Below are 25,490 nucleotides of genomic sequence, written 5' to 3'. Positions count from 1 at the left end.
AGTCCCCGAACTCATGCATGTTCTCAGCCAATCAGCCTCTTGTCTCACCTCAGCCTCGGCCTTTATGTCTCTTTTCTCCACGTCATATACTTAGTCACCTAACCTGCACCGAACCGTATTCTTGTGTGTTCCCTCTTTTATCACAGCTCAAACAAATCACCATGGCAAAGGACAACCGCGAATTCCGCATCCTCATCTGCGGAGGCGGAGTTGCTGGCCTCACTCTAGCAAATGCGCTTGAGGTATTCTTCCCTCCCCGCACTTTCCAAGTCAATATAAAGCACTGATAGCAGGTCCAGCAAGCCTCCATCCCCTATCTCCTCCTCGAACGCCGCCCTGACCTCGCTCCCCAGGTCGGCGCCTCGATCGGCATCTTCAGCTCAGGCGCGCGCATCCTCGACCAGCTCGGGGCCTGGGACCGCATCGAGAAAGAAGCCGAGCGGATCAACCTGCTTACTGCCCGTCGAGCAGACGGGAGCGTGATTTGCGAGGACAGGAGTACTGAGCTTATCCTGGCGAGGACGGGGTACTGCACTGCGTGGGGGGAGCGGCAGGTTTTGCTGCGGGGTTTGGTGGATAACATCAGGGACAAGAGCAGGTTGTTGACGGGGAGGAATGTGGTGGAGGTGAGGCATGATTTGGACAAGGGGGTGAGGGTTGTTTGTGATGACGGGGAGGAGTTTGAGGGGGATGTTCTGGTGGGGTGTGATGGGGTTAATAGTTTGGTGAGGGGGAGGATGTGGGAGTTGGCGGGGGTGGTGGAACGGGAGAGGGAGAGTAAGTTGAGCGGGAGAAATGTAAGAGAGACAGAGAGAGAGGAGCTGACTTTGGTGGCAGGTTTGTTCGCTGACCATAACACGCTGTTTGGCATTGCGTACGGGGTGGAAGGGCTGACGTCTGGGCATCTGGACACATCGTACAATATCGGCCGTGTTGGAATGACGATTGTTGCCGACGAGGGAAAGGTGTACTGGTTCGCAGGAGAGCGTCTCTCCCGAAGATACCACCATGGCGAAATTCCACAATTCAACGAACAAGAAGTCCAATCCTTCCTCGCCCGCAACGGCGACCTCATCCTCCGCCCAGACCCCAACCGTCTCACCCTCGCGGACCTCTGGAAAAAAACCGTCGTCCACCGCCTCGTCTCGATCGAACAAGGCAGATTCAAACTCTGGCACTGGGGGCGAATCACCTGCGCAGGAGACAGCATCCACAAGTCGACCCCCAACTTGGGAGTTGGTGGAAACATTGCCATCGAAAGCGCAGCCGCGCTGGCCAATGGGATCAAGAAGCTGGCTGACAAATGCGCCCGGACGGGACAGTTGCATCCCTCGCCGGATGACATCCAAAAAATGCTCGCCGAGTACCAACAGGAACGGGAAACACGGGCAGCTGCGGTTGTGGACGCGTCAGGCTTCTTGACACAAGCCCACTGCATGCAGACGGCTTATTCTCGATTCTTTGTTAACTGGCTGCTCCCCAACTTTGGAGAGCTGATTGCCGAGCTTTTTCATCACGTTATGATCGGAGCGACGAAGATTGATTACTTGCCGCTGCCGAAACGATCACTCATGGTGACCGCACCGTTCAACCCGACCATGGGGGATGGGAGGAGGGAGAGCAGGTTCGAGAGGGCGTTGTTTGCTCTGCCGTTGTTTTTGATGTCGTGTCTTGCTTTTTGGATCATGAATGTGGGAATGCCGGAGCAGTGGGCGAAAGAGCAGCGTGATGGGGGTTTTATCGCTGTTGACAACACTTTGGTTCCGGTGCTGCGGTCGTTTTATGGCTGGAGGAGTCTTGACGAGACGATGGCGTGGGTGAATATGATCTTTGTGCCGGGTATGTACGGCACATCGGAAGAAGGCCGCCGGCATATGATCACCTTTCTGTTTGAGGCGCTGCCCTTCTTTACGATCTGGCTGCTGGAGTCGACACGGCGGGCGAATGCGCTTACTATCTTGCAGCTGTAGGTTCTTGCTCCTCCTCAGATCCTTACCCTTTCTCAATCACTGACCCCCCTCACAGGCCCAACCTCTTCCTCACCCTCTGCCAACTCATGGGCGTGGGCATCATCGGCCCCTTCTACCTCTACCTCCACTACATCCTCTCCCCCATCGAATCCTTCGCCGCCCGCGACAAGCGCCTGACCAACACCCGCTGGTCGTACACCACCCTCCCTGCCATCCTCCTCGCCTACCTCACCCCCCTAATCGGGTTCCTCTTCTCCCCTGACCTCCCCCAACGCCAATCCTGGCTGTTCATCTGGCAACCCTTCCCCATCTGGACCGCACTGGCAATGCTCACCCTCTCCAGACTATTCAGCGACACCGTCAACCAAGACAAGATCAACAACTTCACCAAAGACCTCCCCGTTCTTCGAATTTACATCGGCTTGGGGAGTATCATAGCAGCAGCGGCACATATATGGGGGAGAAACGGCGGGGTTGACCCGGCACACTGGGGGCTGTTTTTCCCGGGAGGGATCCCAAGACATTACGGGGATTTGACCTCGTTTGCGGTCAATTTCCTAAAGTGGGATTATCTTTTCGGTTTTGGGAGCCACATTGTCTGGGTGGGGTATTTGTTTTGGGATTTGAGACAGGCGGGCATGTTGAGGGAGGGGTGGGGGAATGTGATGGGGTTTGTGGTGGCTGGGTTGGTGACTGTGGGGCCGGGGGCGACGATTGGGGGGGCGTGGGTGTTTAGGGAGGGGGTTTTGGCGAAGAGGTGGCATAAGGATGCGGTGACGGTGGAGAGTGTAGGGAGGCTGCATGGGGGGAGTAAGTAGAGGCACTGAGATGTCTTGAGAGACTTTGACGGTGAGGGAAGACGGTTGTTTGACAGTGGTGGTTATGGCCAGGAAGATGATCACGACTTGAACGGAAAGCGGGCAGAGTCTGGTGCGGGTGCCTGTGGAGGAGTGAGTGGCAGTAACTGCTCAAGTAAATTATGAACGCCAACAAACTATCATTTTCCAACGCCAACCCAATGCAATAGCCCATCCTAAGAAATACCCAGAAAAACCGGTTCCAATCTACCTTGGAAGTTATCCAACCAGATCAACAAACGAAATAATTCCCTGCCACCACCTCCCCCAACCCAAACCTCTCCTCGAACCCCCCCTGATCAAACCTCACCCTCTCCCACGCCCCAATCTTCCCATCCCTCGCGCCCCCCCACCCCATCTCCTCCCTGATTTTGTCTCCAGTCACCCCCTCGGGCTGCTGCCACATCAGACAAACATAGCGATGCGGCTCGCTCCACCCCGGCGGGGAAGGGCCCATGTACCGCGCCACTTCTCCTATGTCATCCTCACCTAGGTTAAACCTAGTGTCCCGCTCCAGAGGAATAAACTGCTTGTCTGTGTCAATGTCATCCTCGCCCGTGAAAGAGGTCGACAATGCCAGGTCGGCCTGCATGCCGTGGAGGACTGGGCCCAGGACTGGAAAAGAAGGGAATGGGGGGTCGAGGTCGAGGGTGGTGATTAGGAAGCGGGGGATGGTGAGGGGGTTTATGTCAGGTTGGTCTTCATTTTTGGTGGAGGTGGAGGGTTTGTTTGCGTCGTCGTCAGGGTCGGAGGTGTGGGAGGAGACGGGGGAGAGGTCGTTGTTGGGGAATTTGAGGTTGTGGAGAGCCGAGGCCGAGACGGAGAAGGAAGGGGGGGTTGCGGAGGTGGTGGTGGAGAGGTGCTGGCCTGGGGAGGAGACGGTTTCGGTGGGGAAGTGGATGCGGAGGGAGGGGGAGGAGGGGTTGTTGGTGAGGGTGTCGAGGAGGTGGTTGATACTTTCGGGGGGGTTGCGCATTGTGGGTGGTTGCGAGGTGTTTGGTTGGCTCTATGTGGTTCAGATGTCAAAGACGGAACGTTGAGAAACGACGATGCTGATGGGCTGCAGATCATGGTGAGATCTCAGGGTGATATAGGCATAAGACACGGGATGGTCAAGGTTGACTAATTAAGCGGGGATGATGCAAATCTGCCGTGTGCGTCTGTGTATATGACGCCGGTGTGATCGCATGGATGGAGACTCGATCGGAGAAGGCTCCGAGCATGTGAGTGGAAACCTGATTTCACTTGGCGATCCTCTTTTGCCTCTGTTTGTCGGTCCTCTTTGACCGAGTCCTTGTCAACGGTGGCGGCCGTTGACGCCAACGGCGGAGATGTGGGTCTACCGGATTGCGGACCGAATCTTGGCAGCCGTTATCCACAGCTCGACGGCGGAGGTCTAACGGTGTGGGGTGCGGGGTGCGGGGTGCTTTCTCCCACCCCCATTTGAACATGGTTTATAATTCGAGTAGAAATCCTAAAAAAAAACCACAGGAAACCCTGTTTCTAGCCAGGACTTGTGTTGTTTCAGAATAGCTTCTGCACCTAACCAGCCATAGCCAATTTTGAAGACTTACAGTCCGAGCTAACAGAAAGCCTCACATTGCCGAAGGAAACTGTCCTGGTTGTTCCGGTCCTCGAAAAACGGTATCTGCTGTTGTGTTTTTCGTTTAATTCTCGCTAACAGGTCAACAGTCAACCAGAATCCTTTGTTTGTGTTTCCGCGTATTTCCGCCAGTCTTGTGCCGCCAGCCAGCAATGCAGCACTGTGCTGAAAGAAAAGAGTCTGGCACGCAGAACACTGTGCGGGCGGCACAGCTGAAAGCGTGACCTGTATAAAGCCGCTGTGGTCCCATTCTCGAGCTCAGCATCACTGCGCAGACAACAAATTCTTCAAAGTCTCTCCCGTCGCCATGGTATCTCTCGGTGTTGCCCTCGGCCTTCGGGCTGCCCCGCTTACTGTCATCATACCGAATTACGCGCCCTTTTTCCTGGGCTTGCACTTCTTCTTTGCGTACGGCCTTCTGTCTTCACGCACGCTCAAACAGTGGTACGGCATCGATCACAATGTGTCGCCCCGCTATGATCTTGCCAAGTACGGGGACGCTGCCGTTGCCTCGGGCAAGATCACACAGAAACAACTCGATATGCTCAAACGCAACGAGTCAGCCCACGCAAATGCCGTCGAGAACTACGCCTTCTTTGCTGGCGCCGTGTGCTTAGCTACCGCCGCTGGTGTTGACAGAACCCTGATCAACCGTGCCGGGTTGGCCTACACAATTGCACGCGTGGCGTACGGCGCTGTGTACATCCTCATAGACCACCCACAGTGGAGTCAGATCCGTGGTATCACTTGGTGGATCGGCAATTTCAGCTGTTTCTACCTGCTTTACAAAGCAGGAGGAGAGCTCAATTCGTTGTCAAACTAGGGGCACAGAAACAATCTATTACATTTTTGGTTCGTCCATCTTGCGCACCTCGTGTGAGCATGTGTTTCGTGACTTCTCAAATCCGGAGGCGGTTAGATCCATATGCAAACTCACTAAACAGGCAAATGCTGGTGGGGCTGAAAAGGAGCAAGTGCCTCATTTTGAGACGCAGATGCCTAAAGCAAGCTAGGGAACATGTCTGAAATTTCATTGGATCAGTCGGATTATAGGGAAGGAGGAGCCCCTTATCGATAGCATCTCTCGTTGGGCTCCTTCCACCTCTCCCCTAATGTTTTCAACAAGTACGGACAGCAGGAACTGGCAACATCATGACCGTCAACGTCATTTCCCTCAGATCGCTCGACGCAGCCTGCATCAATAATTTCACCGCAGACTTGACCACTGATGAGCGTCGGTTATTCGACACCTCGGTTGCCGCCAAGACATTGATAGAAGAGCTCAAGGCCATTGGTGCTACCCACAAGCAGCAGTCAAAGTCACGCCGAATTGGCGAAGCCCTGATCCCCTTCATCAATGGCCTCGAAACCTACGGCGATGGTCTCAGCATCCTTGCTAATGGAAGCGACATTCTTTGCCCATTATGGGGCAGCCTCCGCATCGTCCTAGACCTGGCCCGCGAGTTTGGCGAGTATTTTGAGAAGTTGGCCCTGATGTTGGAAAACATTGGGACCATTCTCAGCCGCCTCGAACGCTACCCGACATTATACCCAGATAACGAGAATATCAAGGCGCCTATGGTCGACATTTACATCGCCATCTTCGAGTTCTGTGTCCGAGCCAAACAAATCTTCCGCGTGGGCAAGGAAAAATGCCAGGGCATCAAGAGGTTGACGCAAGCGGTTGGCTTGGCCACTGCATTGAGGGTTCTCTGGAAGCCCTTCAGTGTCGACTTTGACGGTATCAAAGACCGCATATCCAAGAATGTGGAGGCCGTCGAGTCCGAGGCTGGGTTGGCCGAGAAAGAGCTGGCTAGCAAGGAACGCACTTTGGCCGGCGAACGTTGGGCAAAGGCTGAACGAAGTCAGAGGTTGATTGCAAACTACGTCGACGCAGAGAGCACAGCCAAAGTGCATGAGTGGCTGGCCCCGGCCAATGTCGCTACAAATCACAAGGCGGCAACAAGTCTTCGTCATGCAAGCTCTGGTACCTGGTTTCTGCACGGCCATCAGTTTCAACGGTGGCTCAGAGAGGACAACAGCTTTCTGTGGCTGCACGCCATTCGTACGTCCAGTCCACCATTCCTTTCTCTTTGAACCTGGGCTAATGTGGGACTCTAGCCGGAGCGGGCAAAACCATCCTATCATCGAGCATCATCAACTACCTGCAAGAAAAGGTGCAGGACCAAAACACCGGGCTCGCTTACTTCTACTGCGATTACAAAGACTCGCAGAAACAGGACCCAGCCAAGATTCTCAGCACAATCCTGGCCATGTTGGCAAAACAGAACAGCGGAGTCTTCGAAACCCTCCAAGACTTCTTTCTTGAGCAGCTTAGACTGGCACCTACATTTACGGCCGAGTTTGACGAGCTTCTTGCAGACTTTAACACTTTTATGAGTGACCACTTCGAGACAGTCATCATTGTCATCGATGCCTTGGACGAGACCTGTCCTTCGTCATGGGAGACTCTCACCGACGCATTACGGAGCCTCCATGAGCAGTGCCCCAGGTTGAAGATTCTAGTAACAAGTCGGAACGAGCTCCCAATTGCGCGGGCATTTCAGGGCCTGCCAGCCACGTCCATCGAGCAGTCTGATGTCGCAGACGACATTCAAAACTTTGTGGAGGGAGAAGTTGCATCAAGGATCAAGCAAAGGAAATTGAAACTGAGGGATCCAGAGTTGCAAAGCGTTATTGTGGAGAGCCTGGTGACCGGATCAAAAGGCATGTTTCAATGGGTGCGGTGCCAGATCGATGCCTTGTGCAAGTTGCGAAACGACAAAGCTATCCGCTCTGCTCTGACCAACCTCCCGCGCACGCTGCAGGAAACATACATCCGGATTCTTCAGCGTATAGAAGACGAACACCCGGAGGATGTGGAGATTGTTCGGAAAATACTTGCTTGGTTGGTACGCGGCATCAGAAACCTCTCACTTGAGGAGCTGGCCGAAGCGATCTCGATTGAGCCAGACAATGGAGAGGAGTCCATGGATTTTAATGCCGTGGACACCGACCCCGAGGACATGCTTGAGTTGTTGGGTGGCTTGGTCACTGTATCACCAGACAGGTTTGTGTCCTTGGCACATTTCTCGGTGAAGGAGTTTCTGGTATCAGAAGACATATGCAAGACAAAACCTCTATTCTGTGTTGCCAAGTACGAGACCGAGTCGACTTTGGCATCTGTGTGCCTGACATATCTTTGCTACGACGATTTCGCAAAGCCATTATCGCCTGACTCCGACCAGCTCCAGGGGTACAAGTTTTTGTCTTATGCTGCCAGCGCCTGGGGTTTGCATGCCAAGTACAGCGAGCAAGACGACGAACCGGACGAAGATGTCTTGGATCTGACGATGCGATTCTTCCACTTGACAAATGGCTCACGCAGGAATTTTGTGACCTGGGAACAGTACCAGCACCGTGCAAAATCTGACAAAGCGCTCTCTGGCGTGTCATCAAGGACACCGTTGGCCTATGCGGCTTGGTATGGTCTGGCCGGTGCGGCACAGCAACTTCTGGAGGCTGGGATTGAAGCTGAACAATTGCTTGGGCCATTCAAAGCTGCGGTTTCTCGTGGACACGCTGGCGTTGTCAAGGTCATTCTGAAGTTTGCAACGGCCTCGGTAGACGAGCTACAAGCGAACGGCCCGGTACCGCACCCAGCAGAAAAGATGGCTGAGCTTGACCTTGGCGAAGCACTTTACGATGCAGCAGCTATGGGTCATGCCGCTGTTGTCGAGGTTCTTCTGCAACAAAACATCGACCTAGATGCTAGACGACGAAAGGACCGGAGCCCACTTCAAGCAGCAGCCCTTGCAGGGCACGCCGACGTCGTCCGCTTACTTCTCGACAAAGGAGCCAAGCACGCCATCCCCTGTAAACGGTATGGAACTCCACTGGCTGCCGCTGCTGAGAAGGGCCATCGGAAGGTTGTTGAGGTTTTGTTACAAGCTGGTGCAAACCCATGTGGACAGGGAGGCTTGTATTCCTCGCCTCTCACATCAGCCATCGCTGGCAAGAACGTCCAGATTGTTCAGCTGATACTGGAGCATCTTAATGGTGTAAAGGTCAGCAGCCCAGCTCGCAGGAACACTGGACCCCTCGCCATGGCTGCCTCCAACGGTATGGATGAGTGCATCGAGAACTTGGTCGAGTTAGGCTACCCAGTCGAGGACTGCGGTGCTCTGTACCAAGCGTGCTGCGCAGGAAATATCAGTACTATCAACCTGTTGCTGGGTCTTGGGGCAGATGTTAATGAATGGTCGACCTGCAAATATGGCAGTGCCATACACGTAGCCAGCTTCAGGGGGCATCTGGGGGTTTTGCAGCGACTCATCAGTGCTGGGGCGGACCTCAGCGTAACCCATCCAGAGTACGGCAGCCCCCTCGAGCTGGCAGCGTATGGTGGTCATGTCGACTGCGTCAAATTGCTTGCCAAAGCGGGTATCGACATCAACACTGGCGACAATGAAGCCACAGCGGTTGTCCGTGCTGCGGCCAACGGCCACAACGCCGTGATCGAGGCTCTCTACGATCTCGGTCTAGAAAAGGGGGCCACAACAGATGCGGGAAATGCTCTTGTGACTGCAGCATATTTCGGACATTCAGATACGGTGGCCTTTCTCGCGGAACAAGGGGTGGATCTGGCTCTGCTCGGTACAGTTCTTAACAAGCCCATCTCGTGCACACCGCTGGAAGCTGCTGCCTCGAATGGTAAAATGCACGTGGTCAAGCAGTTGCTTCAACTGGGGGCGAGTCCAAGCGAAACCAACAACGGTCGATACGGTGCTCCCCTCTCTGCTGCTCTCAATGCCAAGTCCATCTGTGAAGATATCGTCACGGCTCTATTGGATGCGGGAGCGGATCCAAGCGTCGTGACCGACGAGGAAAGTGGAAGCCACGGGTTTCCACTCCTTTTCGCCGTGAAGCGTGACAGACCTAATCTGGTCAAGATTCTGGTGGAACGCGGGGCTGATGTGAATCTCAAAGCTGGTTTGCTCATCACCGCTCTCCAGGCGGCGGTCGAGCTGGAGAGTGATGCCATCTTCAACTTCTTGCTTGAGGCTGGAGCAGATGTCAATCTTGCTAGCGATTATTCAGATCTCACCGGGAGTATTGACGATGGGCTTGATAAGGGGCCCATCACAGCCCTGCAGTCTGCTGCTTGGCATGGGAAGGATGACCTAATTACGAGGCTCGTCGGGGCTGGGGCTCATCTTTCGGTGGATTTGGGACAAGACGCGCCAAAGCCTCCTTTCAAATCGGCACTCCAGGTCGCATCACTTCGTGGTCACTCCACCACCGTTGACCTACTCCTCAAACTAGGGAGCGACGCCAACGAAAAGGGTGGCATTTTCACCACGGCCCTGATGGCCGCGTGCTCCCAAGGTCATCTTGAAGTGGTGCGAAGCCTCCTCGCGGCTGGGGCAACCACCGAAGTCATCAAGGGTTCCTGGTACACCAGTCCGTTACTGGCTGCGCTCCGCCATGACGGAGTGGACGTGGAGCTTATCAAACTGCTGGTTGAGCATGGTGCAAATGTCAATGAAAGAGCCGGCGGTTGGGGTTACCCGCTTCCCTGCGCCGTGGGCTTCCAGTCTGATGATAAAGTGGCTCTGTACCTTATTGAACAAGGTGCCGATGTCAATGCTGTGGGCGGAGTATGGGGCACTGCTCTTCAGGTCGCCGCATATCACTACGACGACGAGAAGTTGGAAACCTTGCTTGACAAGGGCGCCGATCCAAACATACAAGGTGGGCAATACGGCACTGCTTTGCAAGCAGCATACAGCCGGGGCGCCTACGTCATCATCAGGATCCTGTATAGGCATGGCGCTCGGAATGATCTCCTTGGGGGTATGTTTGGGTGTGCTGGCGGCGCGGCAGTTGGATATCCCGGTAAGGATGATTCCTGGGGATCCTGCTCGACGCTGCTCCATCAGATGATCAACTACCACGACTTTGACGTCAACTTTGCCTATGGACGCTTCGGCAATGGACTGCAGCACTGTGTCTGGATGAAGCGCGAAGATGAGCAGTACTTTGTCGAGGCTGGAGCCGAAGTCAACAAAGTAGCTGGTCATTATGGCACCGCTCTCAACGCCGCGGCTGTCACCTATCAGGAGGGTACATTTGACTACCTGATGGAGAAGGGTGCCGACGCAAAGCTGGGTAACGAACTGTACCCAAACGCGCTATTCGCCGCCATCGAGAGCATCGATAAGGGCCAAAAGATCTTTGACAAGGTGATGAGGCTGGGGGTTGATCTGAACGAACCCGTTTCGACGGTCCGTGGTACCGCGCTCCAGGCCGCGGCGCTTCGGAATTCGTGGTACGCTGTCAGGAAGCTGGTCAAGGCTGGGGCCGAGGTGAACCCGGGTCGCGCTTCTGGACGGTGGGGCACACCGCTGATAGCGTCCGTGTCGCAAGGGGAGCCGGAGAGTTGGCGTCTCCTCCTCAGGAAGGGGGCAGACGTCTGCACCAAGGCAGGGCACTTTGGCACGGCTCTCCACGCGGCTATTCTGCATGGCAAGGTCGAGGCGGTGGATCTACTTCTGGGGAGAGGTGCGGATCCCAACGCCAAGGGGGGGAGATACGGGACGCCGCTGCAGGCTGCTTGTGCGTCTAGGGCTTCGAAGTGGGTTATTGCCATGCTGCTTAACCGTGGGGCTGAGATTGATGCCACGGGTGGGAAATACCACACTGCTTTGCAGGCGGCCTGTCAGACGGGGGAGCTAGAGACGGTGGAAATGCTGGTGAGCAGAGGGGCGGATGTGAACTTGAGGGGTGGGTGGTTTTTCAGTCCATTGTATGCTGCTGTTTTTGTAGGTCATTGGGAGATTGTGAGGTATTTGCTCAGAAACGGAGCTACGTGGGAGGAGGTTGATGTTCAGAGGATGAAGGGGCACCATGCGGGCTATTGGGCTGATTGGGTGAGGGATAGTGTGGAGGATGGGAAGAAGAAGGGTGCGGAGGATGGGGAGGAGGATGAGCATGAGGAGGAGGATGACGAGGCGGAGGAAGAGGAAGACGAGGATTTCGTGGCGGATAATGTCGAGTCTATACCTGGGTTTGATCAGCCTTGGAAACGGATGTCGAAGTGGGGGGTTGTTAAGAATCGGATTGCGTTGAAGGTTGGGCTTTTGGAGAAGGCGGTGGTCGAAGTTGAGGTTAAGGAGGGTTCGGGGTCAAGTGACGAGGAGGAAGTCATCGATCCGGTTTTTCAGGAGGAGTTGCTTTGGGTTGGTGAAGATCTGTTGGAGTAGGATCGGGTAAGTGGTGGGTCATTGGATAACGGAATGGAATTGGATACGTTCCATCTTGGTGGATCTGAAACCGACCCTGAGATTCGTGGGTTGACTGCGATAAGTGCAGTCGCGGGGAAGGATTCGCTATGTCGAAGATCACATCGAACGAACCATGGGAAAATCGGGGGGCAACTGGTAGTTTTGTTGACCTTTTTCACGAGTTGGAAAGGTGTCGAAGAACCTAAGACAGGCTGAGGATCAGGAGGAGGTTGATAGCCTGCCAAACCACAAGTGAGATTCAAGCAAGAATATGAGTTCTCCCATGTGGTGTAATTGGCAGCGCGTAGGTTGCTCGCACTCAGCGTATCCCTCATATCCATGTAGAGATCTTGTTGGTTCTTACTAGTGCCTGCCTCTAATGAGGTCCTCAGTTCGAGGCGTGGTCATGTTCATCTTTTGCAATGTTTTATCGACAGCTTAATTGCAAGGATGTTATGTAAGCTCGAGGGAAGTATGTTGCTGAGGTTTTTTGGATGTAGGAGGAGGTGTATATGGTCGAGTTGAACTCAATATTTTACCTTTCTTTTTTCTATTAAGAGTTGATTTATTAATACAGCTCAAAAGCTAGATACGGATATCCAACACCCCCCCCCCCTCCTCCAAAAAAAATAATGAAAAAAACTTCTTTAACAACGCACATGGTCCCAGGCGTTTTGATTTATTAAATCCTACATTAGAGTGTTGCGTATTATGAATAATCGCAGGGGGAAGATTCAGGGGTAAGTGGGTCCTAAGCCGTTGCCATGCCAACCGTTCCCTTTATCACCGTAAATGCGCCCGTTCCCTCAACCACTCCCAGAATCTTCGCGGGGGAGACTCCTTCAGACGATCACCCCCAAAAAGCCAGTACAGAAACAACTTGGTCGTAGAGGAATCATATTCTTCCCCGTCGCGATCGCCCTCAATCGAGTAAACCACCCGCCACCGACGACCAAACCGAAACACCCGCGGCAGAGCCTCGTTGTATTCCTTGTCAAACACGATCTTGGCCCTGATGCCAGCGGCGTGCAAGGGGTTTCGTATCCACCGTGCGGGAATCTGATCACCCGGAGTGGGGGCATCGAGGGGTTGGTTTGGGGGATATTCCCGCGGCATGGGACAGAAGATGACGAGGTAGTACGAGATTGCAAAGGCGAGGACGCTGAAGAGGATGGCGGGGAAGCCCCAGCCGGGAAACGAGACGTTGCTGCCGTCGGAGCCGGAGTAAGGCGGGACTGGGTTCACGACGATGATGGTGAGGTTCAATAATATGTAAAGGAACCATAGGAGGTACCAGATGGATTTGGCGAAGGGGTTTGTGAGCTTGGAGGGACGGAGTATGCTTTTTATTGGTTGTTGCGTGAGGGTTGCTAGGGCTCTTTCGCGGCCGGGGAGGCGGAAAGAGACGAGAGCTAGGGTGACTGAGGTGGGAAATGGCGTTGTCAGCTGTGTCTTCGTTCTCTTTTCTGGAGACAATGTAGAGACTGCTAATTGATATGGGTGCATATCAAGATACCCAATCGGTATCACAAGGTAGTTTGTCGCAGTTCGAAAATGGCCTAGGCTTCACTTACAGAGAACGAAGACGTGAACGTAGGTTTGTATGTAACCTGGGATGCCAATCGACTCAATGGTGTTTGCTGTGGCCGAGCTTCCAGCAATCACAACTACCGACATAGTCCAGTGGATCAGTAGCCCTCCCTGGGGCGATTTGTGAATATAGTGCTGTGGATTGGTAGGGTTTCGTGTCTCCTGTACGCTCACATCGCGGGCCCTGTCCATGCTGTCGTCCTTTTTCCAGACTTTGGACCAGGGTAGGATATCGGCTTGACCAATGGCTTGGTTGACTATTCGCAATCCTGTTAGTCTGACCGAAAGGGCCATCTGGATGACAATGGTGAGGGGATATTGATTGTGGTGAAGGCCACTTACCCCTGCTAAATGTGTATATGCTGGAGTTTAGGCTGCCAAGAGAAGAAATAGCCGCCATTATGGCCCAGCCACGTCGCGCAGCCGTGCCATTACCCGTCAGCTTGGAGGGGTTAGTCATTAGTTCTGTAGTGATGGACGTTGGGAGAACTTGGTGACATACCAAGGGCGCGTAATTTACGTTGATCCGTTGTTCATTCAGTTGAGCCCAACTCAGAGCATCAAGCTGGCCGAGGCTTTGTTAGTCGTCGCCTTTAGCAGAGGATAGCTATGCCATGACTTACCACTGCGGAAACAACAGCCAGATACAACACACCGACCACCACTACGGCGATGATGAAGCCTTTTTGGAGGACCTTGTGCTGATGTCGGGGTATCTCGCCGGCAACCTCCAGTGATCTGTTAGCTGCTGTCTTTTTGGCAGTGATCTCATTTGGACGGGCCTCACAAATGTAGCGTTTTCCCAACCTTCAAAGCTGAACAGGACCGCGAGAATAGCCTTTGCGAAACTCAAGGGGCTTGTTACTGGGTTTTCCTCTTGCCACTCGGCTGAATGTCCCTCGTTGTCTTGACGTCTCACTCGGGCCGTGTTGCCAGCGACACCGATGAGGGCAATAAGCGTGAGTATTTTGATCGCAGCAAAACCTCGGTTCAGCCTTCTGCCTGCAGAGGGAGAGAAGTACTGTAGTAGACATATCACCGATAGTACCACGATCCCAAGGAAGCGGACAAGATCTCGGTTGACATCGGGCGTCACGCCATTCTCGTCAACATCTCCGGCATTGACGCAAAGTAGGACCAGACGTCCAGTTTGCATACCGTTGGTTCCGGAGTTGAAGAATGCGACAAATAAGATGGAATAGGCGACATAGGCCAGGAGTCCATCTCCAAATATCTTTTTCGTCTTGCGCCATCGGGGAGGGCTCGGGGTCTTGTCAACTTGCCCTTGTGTCGGTGATGATTCTCGTATTCCGGAATAGGCCGTCATCTCACTGATCTGAAGGAAAGTGTAAGCATGAGAGAAGATGGATCAGCTATCAAAATCATTGAGAAGCGAGTCTCACATAAACCAATTCACCCCCAGTGTATGGAAACGCGGCAGCAAAATCAAGGTAGAGGAATGTGCTAGATTTTCCGTTAGCTACCTCCATCACAGGCAAGAATGGTTGTATAAACCTGATCAGTGAGTAAAAGAACCCAACTCCAAAGAGACCCAGTGTTAGGTTCTTCCTCCCCGTAAGCAAGAAAACAGATGCAGGAGCTGTGTAAATCCCCGTTCCAATCATCTTGTTTGCAATGAATGCGAATATATCGAACACGCCCAGTGGCCCGGTCCCCCTTTCTTCCGAAATGCTTGTCTCGGTATTGACGCGGGGATTCTTGAACGGTCCCGCTGTCCGGCGTCGCCTCTCGCGGTCCTCATGATCGTTATCATCGTCATGGTCACCATGGATTTCGTGATGACTGTTGTGTCGCGTATCTCCCAGAGGCTCTGATTGTGACCCTCCGAGTTCTGTAGCCGAGGGTCGATTTGAGTCGTTATCCATATAATTTCGAGCCTGTGTCGATGCACCTGGAAACGAGGCTTGGGCTTCTAGTGGGTTAACGTCCTCCGCGAGTGGACGCACAGGGCCCATGTCCCGCATTGCAATGCTGTTAGACATATTGACATTGGTATAGCCGATCTTGCAGGTCACATTTTATGCAGGGCGGAAGAAGGGGATCGGCTTATACATTTTTGAGCCTGGCGACTGACAAGCATCAACGTCTTGTTATCCTCCAAGTTATAGGGGCAACAGCCGTCAGCCAGTGAGAAGCCGCAGAGTCCAGCCTTGATGGTTTCTCCCCGTTTTGGAAATTGAAATTTGGCTTCGCGTGGAAATTATGCACAGCCTGGAAGCCATCACAAGTGCTTATCAGGGGATGGTGGGCTTCGGCGCCCAGTCTGTGTGGAAATCTGCAGAATTCTGGCCGTGTTGTCGTCTTGGGAGCAGGACTAAGCCATGTTAGGCCATATGCCGCCGCACACCTGCAGCTGTCGGGTGGAAAATCAGGCGAATTATCAATTGCCTGCTGATGTGGCGTCCACTGGTGAAGCTGGGCGTGATTAGTGGCAAGGCATCCAGTATGTCACCACTGTTCAGCTGGCAATCGAAGCAGGCCCCTCCAAGATGGCCAGTATACATAATCTTTGACAATGATTAATGCTTCATGCTTCAACAGATGGACAAAACCGCTCCTTGACTTGTCTCTGTAACGTTTGGTGAACTAGCTGGGACCTACTCACCATGTCAGTTCAGACGCCGCTCACATACGCAGTAAGCCTTTGGGTACTTGAGAAGTGGCTAAAGCAAACCTTTGGTGCAAAAACAGTTGGTGAAAGAACCACGTGGTCATACAAGGTACGTCTCGCCAGTGCAGAACCGCCCATGGCTTTTGTTCTGACGGACCTTGCCTTCTCTCGAAACAGCCCGATGTGCAAGGCGGCAACAGTTTCTGGGTGGTCACTGCACCAAGGGAAATTACCAAGGTATGCCTAACAGCCCAGGTTTTCCCGGTATTTTTGCACTTTTGGGCTGCTAATCCCAGATCTTAACAGGAAGAGCAGCAAGAGCTCGAAAAGCGCTCGGCCCCCAAGACAATCGCCATTTCCCTGACCTTTTAGCGTTTCAACCCCCGAAGTCTTCACCAGCTGCCCGATCTGTCACCGAGTCTGTAAGCCGCGACTTTCCATGCTCAAACACGGGCTGAATGATAGGCACTGTCAATTTGCCTCACCACGGCACACACATGCTGAAAGGAATGCGGGGGTGATGCATAGCTATATATCCCGAGATTTGCGCACTCGCATGTACTTATCTACCTACATACACAAGTAGCATTCCGATCCTCCATGCGACAGGAAACCTTTCGTTGCATGTTGCTTCAATCTCTCTATATTCCACCTCCATTTGGTATCTCTGATCACGTTATTCACCATGTCAACCCGCCCCTGGCTGGCAGCTGGGAGAAGATGCACCCACGCAAGCCGCATTGGTTATGTCCGTCGCACACTAGAGCCGCATTGCAACGAGACATTCTCTCGTGACCTTCCCGGTGAAGTCGAAGTTCAGTTCATCTCCGTCAACCAAACAGGTCAGTGACAGCCTACAAGACAATATCTCGCATTCCCTCTTACTCACAACGTCGAGTGAAGGGCCACAAGCAACACCCATGCTAGAGAGTGGAGAAGACGTGACAGCATACCTCGACAAGCAACAAAACTGTGAACAAGGCGAGGATGATGCCAAGGTCCATTGCCAATACGTGTATGTCCACATATAACTGTTCCCGGGTAGCTTCAAAACTGGAGTTGAGTGTTAACTGTGTAAAATACAGGCTTTTACACCCTCTCGTCGGCAGGTCGCCTCTCCTGATACCCCACCGACAAATGCTTCACCTTTTAGAGTCATGGAATGTCTTCCCAGAGATCTGTCGCTATCTGAACGCGTTTGGGAAGAAATACTTTAACAAAGACGAAGCGTTTGCTGGGTTTGACTATGTCGAGTACGAAGACAGTAACAACAGCTCAGTGAACAAGCTGGGTATGTATACCTAGGACAGCAAGCGTCCAGCATGTCACTGACCTGGGGCTTGTCCAGAGATGTGCTATCTACTCAAGTACGCTGCCTCGAAACGAAACGAAGACACAAAAGTAGACGCATGGGAGATCCGGCACGCACTCATTTATCAACAGACCTGCTTGAACACGAGAGAAAGCTCGCACATTCTCGTCAGGCTTTCAGATAACATGAAGCTCGCGCTTAAAGAGACTCTGTCAGCACCCAGCGAGGAAGTACAGAACTTCAGCCGAGACTGGACAAGGCTACACTCGCTCGTTCTCGGGGAGGTCGACGACGGCTGGCGACAAATGACCAACAGTCTTGAGAGTGAGGTCAGTGAAATCGTATGTACCTTACATTCTCAACCTCACCAGCCCACCCTTTTGAGTCATTGGCTCAAAAAATTAACATTGTATACACCCTCAAGTTTCACCGTCTCATAGCATCCGGTGTAATCCCCCAAGACTTCAACATGTTTGACTCGCCAGCCACAGTAGCCCAGGACATGAAACATCTCCAGCGTCTGACAGACAGTTTACGTCGAGTGTCCACCATGATTAGCTTAAATATCGACACAGTTGACTGCCTGATCAACCGGGTGGAAATGTTCAACAAAGGCAGCTACATTTACCCCGACGACTTATTACCCTTTCTTCGCAGCCTCCACCAGTTCAAACAAGAGCACAAATTCGCCCTCAAAAATAGCTCAGCCGTCCTCGAGCGAGCCACCTCCCTAGCGAACCAGCTTCGAGACACCGTGGCGTTGCGAAACAGCGAGATCAACAAACACCACACGGAACAGCTGGGCGGCAACACGGCCGCCCTTGCAAACCTCTCAGAGCAGGCTGGTCGTGAGACAAGCGTGGTAAAAACGCTCACTGTGCTTGCTCTGGTGTTCGTGCCGGCGTCATTCGTCGCCGACTTCCTGCAGATGGGCTACGTAACGACAGATCCGGACAACGCTAGGATATGGAGAGCGGCACAAGACCTACAGCTCTACGCCGCGTTGGCGATTCCCCTCGTGGCTCTGACTATGGGGTTCTATATTGTGATAGAATTGCGCAAGGCAAGTCATCACGGACAGAAAGGTCCAGTGGGGGCTCCATAACAGCAATTTACATTCATGTATCCATTCACGATCATAACAAGAATTAGTAACTCGTCCCCGTGTAGCAACAGCTGTATCTGCCTTTGGTGGCTAGGTCATCACAGTTATCTCAGTCCTTATTTCTCCCACGCCCTTGTACATGGCTCTTGATCGTCTTATAGCCTACTCCGCAATCGTATTAGTATCATTGGAACCAATATCCAGCTACCAACTTCAGGCATCTCCATAAGTACTCACCAACCTGGGTTTCCATTATCAGTTCCATCTCCTTCAGCTTGAGAACCACCCGTTTCTTATCGACATCGTCCTGGCTGACATCTGGTTCCAAGAGCCCCTGAATGAGCGGCATACTGGACTTCCACAAAAGCTCATCAAAATTCTGCTTTGGCCTTCGATTGCCGGACGGGATGCATATGAGGGGAAAATGGTCACGCGACGGCCCCCGCGTGCAAACAATGCCCCGCAGCTGTCTGGAGTCGTTGAATAGTTTGTTGGTGACCTGAGCGGTAACTGTGAACAACCATCAGCTTGTATCTAATATGCCGGGGGGCTGTCAAGAAGGTTTCGTACGATATAGAGCGAACTGCTTATCGCTATGCTTTTCGAAGAAAACCAGCGCCTTCGGAGGTGGTGTTCTATCCAACTGGCGTGGCTGAGTGTTTTCGATAGGTCCGTTCGATTGTGGCCTACCAGCTTTGTCCACTGTAAGAAAAGGTGGGCTGTCCTTTGCCCAAACTTGGATCATTGGCTCACCGCCATCCGGGAACAACGGTGTGGGCTTTCCAAACAACTTGGTATAGTTGACCGTTTTAGCTTGCAGTCTGTTGATGATGGGTGGGTTAGTTCAGGATGTCCTCCGCACATGGTGAACAGCAACGCTTGACTATGGGAGACGATGCCAAACTTACATATCGCCCTGGACTGTGTAACGGAGGAGGGCAGCCTGGAAGCTTCGAACTTCTAAATGCAAACGTCAGTCATACTCATACAGGCCCATCGCTTCCAACCAGGGTATCGTTTCTAGCACGTACTTTCCAGTGTGTCGAATTCAAAGTGCAGAATATTATCAACACCGTTCGCAGAATCCTTGAAGAGGATGAATCCCAGGTCCAACTCAGGGTTTAAAATGTACCTCGGGGTAAAGGACCATTGAGATGGGATAACTATCCGGCACAGAGAGAAAAGTGTTAGCAATTACACTCTGGTGTCGGTTAAACGGGTTGATCAACTGCACTGACTGTGTGTCTCCTTAATAGGACTTCGATGGTTGCTCTCTTGCGAAATAACTCCCCATTTCAGGATGAACTTTGACGGTCGCTGGACCAGTTTCGGCTTGGGCTTTTGTTCGGCATTCTTGGGTTTGAAAGGGTTGAAATTCGATCGTCTACTCCCTGATGAACTCCTAGTCTTCGAGAGGGATATGGGTTCCGGTTCTGATTGTTCCTCCACCAAAGCGGAGGCTCGATAATAGAGCTGGAATCGACATTCAGCTCCCTGAGAATGGTCTCCAGCTGTTACCCTTCCATCTTGATCGATCACCTTCAAGGTCACGCCATCCCTGCGACATGTCAGCGTTTACCTATCGATACACGAATAAAGGAGAGAATAACGAACATATGAAGGAAAGAGAAAAAAGAGCCTGATTGACCCCAGCCAACTTCTTGGAATTCAGAATGGCCGCCATGCGTCAAGCGTGCCTGACTGACATCCCAGGCAAGTGGGTCGCGATGATTCCCAACATTTTGCCAATAGATTTTCTCTGCCTGTGTCAATTCCTCGAGGACATGAGCTGAAAACGGCCGCTTGCTGCTGTCGGTGCTGAACATCCTGAGGAGCAAATTGGAGATACTCTGCATATAACATTTCTGCGGACCATCGTGGGCAAAGCGCGGGAGTTTTGGAAAGTCTTCCAGTACCTTGCGGACATAGGGCTTGAGCTCATGGCGTCCCTCGAGAAATGTGCCTCGCGTTTCTTCGACCCGAGATTCTTTCTCGAGCTTGGCATGGAATCTGTCGATAGCTGTCCCTGCCGGGCGCTCCTCGGTATCCAACAACACGACAAGCACCTCTGTCATGACGCAAGCTAGCGCCCAGACGTCGTAATTTAGTAAGACCTGAAAACTGTCCTCTCCAGCCCCATAAGCCCTCGCAAGCTCTGCTTCCGAGGGCCTGGACTCTGGAGCAGCGTACTTGGGGTCACCTGGTCTGAAAGGCGTTGACAAGTTTTTAAGGCTTTTGGTCACGCTTATAACCGATTCTCCAAAGTCTGTGATTTTAAGCACACCTTGATTGGTGACCAGGATATTTGCTGGCTTAAGATCAAAGTGCGAGGCGATGATGTATCCCTCGACCTCCCCATGGGGGTGCTCCATATTCGTGTGAATGGCGCTGAGTGCATGAGCAACGCCAATCATTTGTTTCCACAGCCAATGCTTTGGTAGTTCCTCGTTTGACCGTAGCTTCGTGGGCTTAGTTTGGTCCCCGGGGAGGGTCGTTTGGCGAAGTAGATGGTATAAGTCCGTTTTCAGGCATGGAAAGATGAAATACAAGCTTCTCCTCCAAGTATATAGGGAGAGAAGGCTGATGATGTTGTCTGCCGCGTCCCCGTTTATCATGGAGGCTAGACGGGCTATCGTGCTTTCGTTACTGCCAGTGCTCGGGTTGTGTGGCATCTCATCCTTCTGAAGCACCAAGGACTTTCGAACGAAAAGATACTAGAGTGTGTCAGCGCCATGCATGAATATCATGTGCTCGCAAGAAGTTCTTTCGAACGGATGTATGGACACGTACCTCTCCGGTTTTCTCATCCCTCGAACCTCGATATCGACTCTCCATAAAACCCTTGATGGATTCGTCGAGATATTCTGACGGAATACGAAATTTGGTGACAGTGCCAAATGACCCTTGAGGCACTCGATCTTCGGCGTCTAGAAAAGGAAACCGAGAGTGGTCAAGGTACCACGGATACGAGTCCTTCTGATTCAACAACCGGATAATCACAGGCTCAAACATATAAGACACTTCGTCGCGCATGGCCTTGAATGTTTTGTCTAACCGCGCCCACTGCCTTGTCTTTTCTCTTTTTTCCGCTCGACGTTCTGCACCCAGCTTCTTCTCAGGTGTATCGATAAGGCTTAAATCTTCCTCCTTCATGACAATGAGCCCTCTCATCCCGTCACTGTCCGGACTAAGGTGCCCGATGATACTCTGTAGACTGTCGTTTGTCCTCGAGCCCAAGGAGATCAAGGGATGGATGTAGTGAAGCCTGTCGAGATATATCAGAAACACCAGTGCTAAGAGCAGAACTGAGCCTTTTGGTGAGCCCAACATTTCGTCACGGATGGTTCGTGGATTTGTTTTGCGCAGGTCCGTGCAGTCCCTACAACCGCACTGCAAGAGCCGTTCAAGGACAGGGCCATCGCCGAATTTCTTGGTGATCATCTGCTTGGAGAAAAAGAGTCTCGGCAATATCTCCTCAAAGTTTTTGAATTCCAGCTTCTCCGGATCGATCTCTGGAAGTGCGCAAGACAACAGTAGTTCCACATGCTCGTTTCTCACGCAGGCACTCCGTTGACCCATCACAAGACGGTAATACCATTCCATGGTGAAGGGAGATCTGAGGTGCCGGGGCGCGGGGGGGTGGTCTGTACTACCCGACTGCTCTTGCTCTTTGGGTTCCGGTCGTGTTTGTTTGGGATCGTGAGGTGTGAGAGTTGTGCTCGATTAGATTGTGTTTGTTCAGCAGAGGCACTCAAGCCTGGCTGGCTCACAAGGGGATTTGTCCCAGGCGCCAAGAATAACCGCCCAGCTGGGTGAAGCACCGCTGCTGTGCCACCGCCACATTTGCAAGGGGGCCAAGTGCGCGCCCCAATCTCCTCCGTGGCTTCCAGGTGCTTATCGGCTTATGGCGATACTTCTACTAGGCAGCGCAGATAACGTCCTGACCCCTCCGTACTTGTCCAATCCACCATGCTTTGCCCAACATGTCGCAGGATCTTTCACGGGCGAGCCCCCAGACTCGACGAAAGAATCAGGCATGCATTTTCCCTCGAGGAGTTCCAGAGCTCCCTGGCACTTGAGTGCTTCATCTGCTGCGGGTTGCGGGATAATTTCAGAATAGATACAGAGGCGTACGAAATCGACAGTATCGACCACTTGGTTGGCATTCGAGCAGTGGAATACAAGTTTGAGATCATGGGGTTGATGAATGATAGGAGTCGCACGCTAGATCGACCAAAGTATCGGTAGTTGACGGTTACTTGGGACTGCGAAGTGAAATATCCTGGGCGCGAAAGGGTGATTCGTCAGCTTGTCCAGTGGCCGATTCAATCAGTCGAAGGTGAGCATCGTTGATTTATGTGTCTTGCAATCCCAGGTTCTGATGACGAACATCAAATTCAAGCTGATCACAAGCCAGGAAATGTCAAATGGAAGGAGCCATCAGTCTTTGAGGCACCCAAGATCGACATGTGCGATTGGTTACAGGATGCAACTGTTTCTAAAGTCAGTCAATGGCTCGAGCTGTGCGGTCAGGATCACGATACATGCAGCCCACCGAGATCGGGATTACAAACACAACAGTGGTATCCCTCGCGGTTGATTTACGTGCATCCCGGTTCTGCTAGGCTTGTTGAAACGGTGGAGGCAACACTCACTGGGCCCTATCTCACGCTGAGCCATCGATGGCCAGCAAATGCTTCCGTCTACACCCAATTGAAGGAAGACAACCTGCGTAGCCTCAAAATAAGGATCGATGCCGATTGTTTGTCCAAGGTCTTTCAAGATGCTATCGTGTACACTCGGCGCCTTGGGGTAGAGTATATCTGGATTGACTCTCTTTGCATCATCCAAGACAGCAAGCAAGATTGGGAGGCGGAGTCCGCAACCATGGCTGACATCTACTCCAGGTCGTATTGTAATCTGCCGGCGACTGCGGATAGATTTCAAGACGAGGGACTGTTCCATCCGAGACAGAAGCTTCAATTCAGCCATGAAAGGGTGACTTTCGACTGGGTTGGTGTTCCTTTCAAAACCGATGATGGGAAGCTGTCAGACTGCAGTGCGCGTGGACCAGCAAGAGTTGTTCTTTCCGGTCGAGGGAAATGTTTTGCCGTTTTCAGACTCACTTATGGGGTGTCGCAATAACAAGTGTCACCCCACCCCCTTCCCCATCCCCCTTTGCTGATCATGTTATTTTCAATTACTACTGCGGCATTTGAGGTTGTTGAATTACCTATACTACTGCTCTTATTCGAAAATTGAATGACTGGCTGGAGGAAGGCAGACCCTAACCCTCTGCCTGCTTTGGTTGTCGAGACAACTGCCCGAGCGAGCACAGGCCAACCCAACAATGCCATGAAGTGTTTCATTGGCAATCCACCAGCCAGCTCCTCCCCCTCATTTATATCGTGACAAAACACACAAGATGCAATTGCGTCCCGCTGTAAACGAGCCCGAAAGTTATCCGAACTACAGCCCTGCGATAGCACAGCGGCCCCATAAGGTCGACTTTCTCCACCCCGGCTATCTTGGGAGCGCAGTAGTGCTTCTCTTATTGCCCGCACTAGATGTCGGCGGTATCGATTTCGACACGGCGCTAGCTGCCTGTAGCTTCATTGCTGGTAACCGGTGGAGCGATAGGTTTTTCTTGCTTAACCGCGACGGCGCCGTGAGTATAGAGCGCCCAGATGACGGCATCCTGCGCGAGCCGTAATACTTCTTTTACCTTCCCGGCCCGCTGTACCCTCCGTATCCTATCGTGCCGCGTTTCTTACACTAGCGATTCCCGTATAATCACCTGCCACCCTTATAACAAAAATGGGCGGTAGATATATCGGCGACGCGTATAGCAGGAAACTTGTTTCGGCGCTACGTACTCTTTAACTACGGCGACGGCCTTAAGATAACGTATTTGTTACCGGCCGGCGAGGACGACTAATGGCTTTTAAACTAGATATAATAATACTCGTTTACATAGTTATTCTCTAGTAGCCCGATTAATGGCCTAGTAAACCTTTTAACGTTACGGGCAGATTTCTATTACGTTTTTAACGAAAAATATTTTTATTTTGTTTTTAAGGTTAGGGAAAGAAATATAGATAATAGTAGCGAAGTAAATATAGGTCGCGATAGAGCTATAATAAAGTAGAAGCTACCGTAACTCGTTCTACACGTCTTTAACTCGAGCCTAAGTAAATAACTTCCTAACTTCTAATATAATTGCGCTATTTACCCTATCCCCACGACTATAGTAGTAAAGTATTTCTTTACCTGTTTTACCTAGACTATTTTAAGCTCCCGTATCTTCGATATATTCTTCCCCTCGACGTATATACCGAAGCGCTTACTTCTTTAGAGTTGCGAGAAGGGTAAATAAGAGACCGAAGAGGTTAGTCCTGAGATATGTAAATAGATATAGAAGAATATTAGGTCGCGCTTTCCTAGGAAGAGAAGTGTACCGAGGTCCGACGATACCGCTAATAAAATACTAATAATGGAAAGCCCTAGTCTACGTAATAGCAGCTGCTTTAAAAGAAATACTTTGGAGAACGATGGCTACTATAATAACGAGTTCGACTATACTAAGTAATATAAGGGGGAGCGTTTGGGGCGGCTACGGAAGCGGAAGTGTAGCTCCGAGGAGCTTGGTGATGTTAAGAGCTCATCTGCTATAGTAGTCTAGGAGCTTGGCCACTAAGATATAAGCTCCGATCCATATTGATTTTGAGGACCAGCTTTGTCTGTCAAAGCTTTTAAATATCAATCTTAATTGGGGGTTTCGCTGACAGTCCCTGTTCTGGAATGTCCTTGCTCAGGCATTCCCAATGTTATTTTCTACATTCTGACTACCTTTCTGATATAACGGACATATTTTGATGCCAGGCGTACATGCGAGTGTGCCTCGACTTTCTCCCATGACACTGGAAGAATGTACACTACTTAGACGGAGTTAAGTGGAGGTAAGAGCCTTTCCGGAATTTGACACTGCCAACTAGAACTCGTTGTGCTGACTTGGTCAAAAGCCGAGATATTACGGGGCGAAATCGTACCATACTACAAACACGAGGGATGATTGCTAATGTTGAAGCAAATAACAGGGATGAAGGCTTTGCCGGGTCATTCGCACGAGTGAGGG

At 52.0% G+C, this 25,490-nt stretch overlaps 8 protein-coding genes across 8 annotated transcripts; 5 read left to right on the top strand and 3 right to left on the bottom strand.

The window, feature by feature from the left end:
- Window positions 1-17: 17 nt before the first annotated feature.
- QC763_000120 (uncharacterized protein) lies at window positions 18-2,788 on the top strand (the record flags this gene model as incomplete). Its single annotated transcript, XM_062905046.1, has 4 exons — window positions 18-242; window positions 300-777; window positions 838-1,966; window positions 2,026-2,788. The coding sequence occupies 4 exons, from the start codon at window positions 18-20 to the stop codon at window positions 2,786-2,788; spliced, it is 2,595 nt and encodes an 864-aa protein (XP_062763364.1).
- A 271-nt stretch (window positions 2,789-3,059) lies between these two features.
- On the bottom strand, window positions 3,060-3,803 carry QC763_000130 (uncharacterized protein; the record flags this gene model as incomplete). The annotated part of the gene is made up of 1 exon (XM_062905053.1): window positions 3,060-3,803. The coding sequence occupies one exon, from the start codon at window positions 3,801-3,803 to the stop codon at window positions 3,060-3,062; it is 744 nt and encodes a 247-aa protein (XP_062763363.1).
- A 934-nt stretch (window positions 3,804-4,737) lies between these two features.
- QC763_000140 (uncharacterized protein) lies at window positions 4,738-5,253 on the top strand (the record flags this gene model as incomplete). Its single annotated transcript, XM_062905057.1, has 1 exon — window positions 4,738-5,253. One exon carries the CDS (start codon window positions 4,738-4,740, stop codon window positions 5,251-5,253), a length of 516 nt encoding a protein of 171 aa, XP_062763362.1.
- A 329-nt stretch (window positions 5,254-5,582) lies between these two features.
- QC763_000150 (uncharacterized protein) lies at window positions 5,583-12,174 on the top strand (the record flags this gene model as incomplete). Its single annotated transcript, XM_062905059.1, has 2 exons — window positions 5,583-6,495; window positions 6,552-12,174. The coding sequence occupies 2 exons, from the start codon at window positions 5,583-5,585 to the stop codon at window positions 11,693-11,695; spliced, it is 6,057 nt and encodes a 2,018-aa protein (XP_062763361.1). The 3' UTR covers window positions 11,696-12,174.
- Window positions 12,175-12,329: 155 nt separating this feature from the next.
- QC763_0098100 (uncharacterized protein) lies at window positions 12,330-15,482 on the bottom strand. Its single transcript, XM_062906361.1, has 8 exons — window positions 14,822-15,482; window positions 14,710-14,770; window positions 14,094-14,642; window positions 13,930-14,034; window positions 13,809-13,871; window positions 13,649-13,748; window positions 13,291-13,563; window positions 12,330-13,137 (listed from the first exon to the last, which is right to left on the bottom strand). Exons 1-8 carry the CDS (start codon window positions 15,307-15,309, stop codon window positions 12,500-12,502), a joined length of 2,277 nt encoding a protein of 758 aa, XP_062763360.1. The 5' UTR covers window positions 15,310-15,482; the 3' UTR covers window positions 12,330-12,499.
- A 352-nt stretch (window positions 15,483-15,834) lies between these two features.
- QC763_0098090 (uncharacterized protein) lies at window positions 15,835-16,310 on the top strand (the record flags this gene model as incomplete). The annotated part of the gene is made up of 3 exons (XM_062906360.1): window positions 15,835-16,047; window positions 16,116-16,175; window positions 16,245-16,310. Exons 1-3 carry the CDS (start codon window positions 15,934-15,936, stop codon window positions 16,308-16,310), a joined length of 240 nt encoding a protein of 79 aa, XP_062763359.1. The 5' UTR covers window positions 15,835-15,933.
- Window positions 16,311-16,623: 313 nt separating this feature from the next.
- Window positions 16,624-18,355, top strand: QC763_0098080 (uncharacterized protein; the record flags this gene model as incomplete). The annotated part of the gene is made up of 5 exons (XM_062906359.1): window positions 16,624-16,780; window positions 16,842-16,953; window positions 17,024-17,229; window positions 17,287-17,591; window positions 17,675-18,355. The coding sequence occupies 5 exons, from the start codon at window positions 16,624-16,626 to the stop codon at window positions 18,353-18,355; spliced, it is 1,461 nt and encodes a 486-aa protein (XP_062763358.1).
- On the bottom strand, window positions 18,270-22,334 carry QC763_0098070 (uncharacterized protein). The gene is made up of 8 exons (XM_062906358.1): window positions 21,146-22,334; window positions 19,970-21,069; window positions 19,594-19,913; window positions 19,387-19,518; window positions 19,264-19,315; window positions 18,926-19,176; window positions 18,593-18,865; window positions 18,270-18,517 (listed from the first exon to the last, which is right to left on the bottom strand). Exons 1-8 carry the CDS (start codon window positions 21,956-21,958, stop codon window positions 18,465-18,467), a joined length of 2,994 nt encoding a protein of 997 aa, XP_062763357.1. The 5' UTR covers window positions 21,959-22,334; the 3' UTR covers window positions 18,270-18,464.
- Between the last annotated feature and the right edge of the window lie 3,156 nt (window positions 22,335-25,490).

The sequence above is a fragment of the Podospora pseudopauciseta genome, chromosome 6 (genome assembly GCF_035222475.1).
Source record: "Podospora pseudopauciseta strain CBS 411.78 chromosome 6, whole genome shotgun sequence".
Lineage (NCBI taxonomy): Eukaryota > Fungi > Ascomycota > Sordariomycetes > Sordariales > Podosporaceae > Podospora > Podospora pseudopauciseta.
This window is presented reverse-complemented; position numbering and strand designations above follow the sequence as displayed.

Coding starts and splice junctions, on each gene's coding strand:
- QC763_0098070 (XM_062906358.1), bottom strand. CDS start 21,958: ATGGAATGGTATTACCGTCTTGTGATGGGTCAACGGAGTGCCTGCGTG. Junction 18,866..18,925: donor TAAGCAGTTCGCTCTATATC/GTACGAAACCTT, acceptor GGTTGTTCACAG/TTACCGCTCAGGTCACCAAC. Junction 18,518..18,592: donor GATAATGGAAACCCAGGTTG/GTGAGTACTTAT, acceptor ATTGCGGAGTAG/GCTATAAGACGATCAAGAGC.
- QC763_0098100 (XM_062906361.1), bottom strand. CDS start 15,309: ATGTCTAACAGCATTGCAATGCGGGACATGGGCCCTGTGCGTCCACTC. Junction 14,643..14,709: donor CTGGGGGTGAATTGGTTTAT/GTGAGACTCGCT, acceptor ACTTTCCTTCAG/ATCAGTGAGATGACGGCCTA. Junction 13,564..13,648: donor CATATACACATTTAGCAGGG/GTAAGTGGCCTT, acceptor GATTGCGAATAG/TCAACCAAGCCATTGGTCAA.